Genomic DNA, 4,795 nt, shown 5'->3' with positions numbered 1-4,795 from the left:
AATGGGGGGGGAGGGTGTCAGAGGGGGACCCAGGCATCCTGGGCCCCTCCTACTCACCTTTGACCTTCGGCCTCCACCTCCTCCCTGCGCAACCGCGCCACCCGCAGCGCCTCTGCCGGGGGAGGGGATGCAGACATCCAGAGGAGGGTCCTCACCCCCCCCCCCAAAAAAAAGAGACCCAAGCATCCGGCCCCAGTGCATGCTGGGAAGTTGGCACGACTGCGGCCTCACCTTGCTTCTGCTGCCAGAGCCCTTCCAGCGCTGCCTGACGCTCTTCCACTGCGGGGAGGGGGATCAGCACCCGGACGCCTCGGTGTGTGTCCCCAGTCCCCTCCCTGGACATCTGGGTCCCGTCCCTGTCCCCCCCCCCAGCACCTCGGTCCCCTCCCTAGAACGACTCACGTTGTTCCAGGTGCCGTCGCAACCCCTCGCTCTGTCCTTGCGCCTCCGCCATCTCCCGCGCCAGGACCTGACGCGCTGCGAGGGGGTGTCGGGGACGCGGATGCCGCGGGGATGGAATAGAGGGAGAGGGGACATGGAGGACAGGATGGGAACAGGGGAAGGGGTCATCGTTGTGTCCCCCCCCAGCGCTCACCTCGGTGCAGGCTGCGGATCCGCACCAGCAGTGCCTCCAGCCGTGGACCCCCCGCGGGGGGACAAGGGACACCTTGGTGGGGGGACGACATGACAGACAGTGACATTCGTGTTCCTCGGGGGAGAAACCTGCATCCGCGTCCCAGGGGACATGGCCGCCAGAGCCCCTCACCATGTGGGTCACCGTCCATCGCCGCAGCCTGAGGGGACACAGGTGACAATGGTGGCCAGCGGTCATTTGCTGTCCCCTCTCATGTCCCCTTGTCACCCGCTTCTGTCCCCTCTTCCTCCATTTCTTGTCCCCTCTTCCCACCATTCTCTGTCCCTGCTTCCCGCCATTTTCTGTCCCTTCTTCCCCCTTGTTCTATCGCCTCTTCCCACCATTTACTGCCACCTCTTCTGTCCCTTTTCTGTCACGTTTCCTCAATTTTCTGTCCCCTCTTCCCGCCATTTTGTCTCCCCTCTTCCCCCCCTTTTCCGTCCATTTCTTGTCCCGTCTTCCCTCCATTTTCTGTCCCCTCTCCCCCCTTGTTTCTGTCCCCTCTCCCCCCTTGTTTCTGTCACCTCTTCCCTCCATTTTCTGTCAGCTCTTCCCTCCAATTTGTCCCCTTTCGCCTCCAATTTCTGTCCCCACTTCCTGCCTTTTCTGTCTCCTGTTCACCCTCTTTTCTGCCACGTTTCCCTCCATTTTCTGTCACCTCTTTCCCCTCGTTTCTGTCCCCTCTTCCCTCCATTTTCTGCCACCTCTTCCCTCCAATTTCTGTCCCCACTTCCTGCCTTTTCTGTCTCCTGTTCACCCTCTTTTCTGCTACGTTTCCCTCCAATTTCTGTCACATCATTCCTCCGTCTTCTGTCCTCTTGTCCCTGTTTCTGTCCCTTTTCCACCGCATTTTCTGTCCCCTCTTCCCCCTCGTTTCTGTCCCCTTCCCTCCATTTTCTGTCACCTCTTCTCCCTTCTGTCCCCTCTTCCTCCCTCATCCCTCGACCCACTGCACCACCACCCCCCTGTGACCTCACCCCTCATGACATCACTGCCGCATGATGTCACCTGCCACAGCAGCCCCACCCCTCCTCTGGTGAGTCCCCCCCAGCTCCCTGGACCCCAGTGTCAGCCCCATCTCCCCCTCCCCGCCCCAACACAGGGGACACTTTTCTCCAGCGGCATTTTATTCCCCACCCTGGGGCCAAGGAGGGGCTCAGCCCTCGGCCTCGGCCCCCTCGGAGCGGGCGGGGGTAGCACAGTATGGCGGCGGGTAGCGGATGAAGAGCCAGTCCTCCTCCTTCTTCAGCCAGCGCAGCAGCTTGGTGAGGACCCCGATGGCTCCCGCCTTCGTCACCAGTGGGCTGAAGCAGCCGTACAGCTCGAATTTGCTCGTCACCTGCGCCCGGGGAGGGAACCGGTGCCTCCGTTAACTCTGGACGCTATTGACGGCGCCACCAGTGAGCATCCCTTGTTAACTACTGGTGGCTTAACCAGCAAGCACCCCAATTAAGTCATGATGCTCCCAATGATCTCCCCCGTTAACTCTGAAACCTACTGACAGCACCGCAAGCGAGTACCTCTGTCAACTCTGGGACCCACTGATGGTGCTGTCAGCAAGCAACTCCAATAATTGATGGTGCTGCCACAGAGCACCTGTGATGGCACCAGGAGCAAGTGCCCCTGTTAACTCTAGGACCTACTGACGGCACTGCCCGTAAGCGCCCCAGTTAACCCTGGAACCTACTAATGGCACTGCCAGCAAGTACCACTGTCAACTGATGGCACTGCCAGCCAGCAACCCCCATTAAATCTGGAACTTAGCGACAGAGCCAGGAGTGAGTACTCTCTATTAACTCTGGGACCTACTGATGGCACTGCCAGTGAGTACTACTGTTAACCGACGGTGCTGCCAGTAAGCAGCCCTGTTAAGTCTGCAACTTACTGATGGCACCACAACTCAGTACTCCTGTTAACTCTGGAACCTACTGATGGTGCCACCAGCAACCACCCCTGTTAACTCTGGAACCCACTGACAACACCTATAGCCAGCAACTCCTGTTAACTCTGGAACCTAATGACAGAGCCGTGAGTGAACACCCTCTGTTAACTCTGGAACCTACTGATGGCTCCCCCCCGCACCAACTTACCCAAGCCAAGAGTGTCTCCTTCTCAGCCACGTGGTAGAGGAGGCGCAGGGGCCGGTGTGGGCTGTGCACGCGGCTGTGCAGGTAGTGGTACAGGTCGAAGAGCCGGTGTTGCTCCTCCTCGCTGGTGTAGGGGTCCTCCAGCTCAGGGCTGAACCCGGGGTGGGGGACACAGGTGTCAGGTGCATGACAGGTGACACGCCCCCACTCCGCCCTATTTTGGGGTGCCCCCTGCCCCGCACCTCGTAAACTGCGGCAGCTGCTGCATCTCCTCCGGCCCCTCCAAGGGCTTGTAAAGAAAATGGCGGAGCTCGGGGGCGCCAGGGCGGGCGGGGCCATACCCCGCCCCTCCCCGTACTGCCGCCCCCAGCTCCCCCAGCCACCCCTGTGCCCGCAGCGTCTCCTCCAAACGCCGCCGGCACCCCGCCGCTGCATAGAACCCCTCGCGCTCCGTCGACAGCAGGATGAGCGTCACCCTGCCAGTGCCACCGCCGCCTTCCTCCTCCTCTTCCTCGCCCAGCGCCGCCGCGTAGGCGTAGAAATAGCCGTCGGGGTTGAAGCGGGGTAAACAGACGGGGGTCCACACTTCGCCCGCCCCCACACCGCTCCCCAAAAGATTGAGGAGGAGGTGAAGGTCGCTGGCACACAACCGGCCGCCTTCCGCCAAAGCCCGCTGCCGCGCTGCCGTCACCAACCGCCCGCCGGCCGCCAACAAAGCCAAAGCGGGGGCGGGGACAGCAGTGGCGGCGGCGCGGCGAAGAGCTCCCGAAACCGCCCGCCGAAGGGCTGCCGGAAGGGGCAAGCAACGAGCCGCTCCCAACAACAACCGCCCGTCTGCTGCTGCGCCAGATAGGAGACGATCGAGGACAGCTTCAGCGCCAGCAAGGAGACGCCGGAGATCGTAACCGCGGCGGCGGGCAAATACGCGGGCGATACCGCCGCGGGTGAGGAGGCTGAGGATTTGCTCATGGACGAAGGCCAGTTCCCGCCGTAGCTGCGCCGCTGATTGCCGCGTGCGGGACACCGACACCAGCAACAAGGGTCCGCGCTGCTCGAACACCAAAGTCCGGTCCTCTGCAGTTGTGGGGACACACACGCCACAGCAGTGGGTGGGGGTGTGGCGGTTTGGGGGTGCCCCACCCCACCTCTTTGCTGTTAACCCCTCCCTTACCGGAACAGATGGCGCGAATGGCGTTGCCGCCGCTCTGGATGAAGGAGACGAGTGCCATCATGACGCCCATGGTGGCCGCCAATGCTTCTTCGTTACCGTGCCGGGAGTAGATGGGTTTCCCCGCCTCGCTCAACACGAAGACGTGCTTCCGCCGGCAACGCCACCCCGCTGCCGTCACGTCCTCTTCCCCGCCACGCCGGCATCCCGGGGATGTCATGGCCGCCACCGTCGTCACCGCTGCCGTCACCTCCTCCTCTTCCCCGGCATGCTGACACCCCGAGGACGTCATGGCCGCCGGTACCGCTGCCGGTGATACCTCTTCTTCCTCGTCACGACGGTAATCTGGGGACGACACGGCTGCCGCCGGCTCCGTCGGGTCGGCCTCCGCCGCATCTGTGACAGTGACGGGGTGACAACGGGGGGACACACGCACACTGGGCGGGGGGGATGGGGGACACTCCAGGATGCAGGTGCCCGCGGCCTCACCTGGGGGCTGGGGGGTCCCTTCGCTGGGAGGGGAGCCGGCCGCTGCCGCCGCCATGGTCGCCTACGGAGGAGGGTCACGTGGGCCTGCAGGCCACACCCAAACACCTAGAGGGGGCAGGGCAGGCCCGGACCACGCCCACAGGGTGGAGACCACGCCCACGGCCTTTGGTCACGCCCCTGAGCCCCACCTGAAGGGCATGGCCTTGGGGTGGGGGGGGTGGTATCTCACCACTGGGTCACGCCCCTGGGGGCTCTGGTCACGCCCCATGCCACTAGGCCACGCCCCCGCAGAGCCTCACCCCGGGACATCATGTAACCCCGCCCCTAGATCTAGGCCACACCCCTAAAGGGGGGGTCCCCGCTAAGCCCCGCCCCACCACAATCACGACCCCTGCCCGGTGCCAAGCCACGCCCCTT

General features: G+C 63.3%; 1 protein-coding gene across 1 annotated transcript; it reads right to left on the bottom strand.

Annotated features, from left to right (window-relative positions):
* Positions 1-1,790: 1,790 nt before the first annotated feature.
* Positions 1,791-4,434, bottom strand: MON1B (MON1 secretory trafficking family member B). Its single transcript, XM_010574129.1, has 5 exons — positions 4,379-4,434; positions 3,893-4,285; positions 2,964-3,795; positions 2,725-2,872; positions 1,791-1,973 (listed from the first exon to the last, which is right to left on the bottom strand). Exons 1-5 carry the CDS (start codon positions 4,431-4,433, stop codon positions 1,791-1,793), a joined length of 1,611 nt encoding a protein of 536 aa, XP_010572431.1. The 5' UTR covers position 4,434.
* Positions 4,435-4,795: the final 361 nt, after the last annotated feature.

The sequence above is a fragment of the Haliaeetus leucocephalus genome, unplaced genomic scaffold, assembly GCF_000737465.1.
Source record: "Haliaeetus leucocephalus isolate CR32 unplaced genomic scaffold, Haliaeetus_leucocephalus-4.0 Scaffold414, whole genome shotgun sequence".
Classification (NCBI taxonomy): domain Eukaryota; kingdom Metazoa; phylum Chordata; class Aves; order Accipitriformes; family Accipitridae; genus Haliaeetus; species Haliaeetus leucocephalus.
Note: the sequence above shows the minus strand (reverse complement) of the source record. Positions and strands in the feature narration are given on the sequence as shown.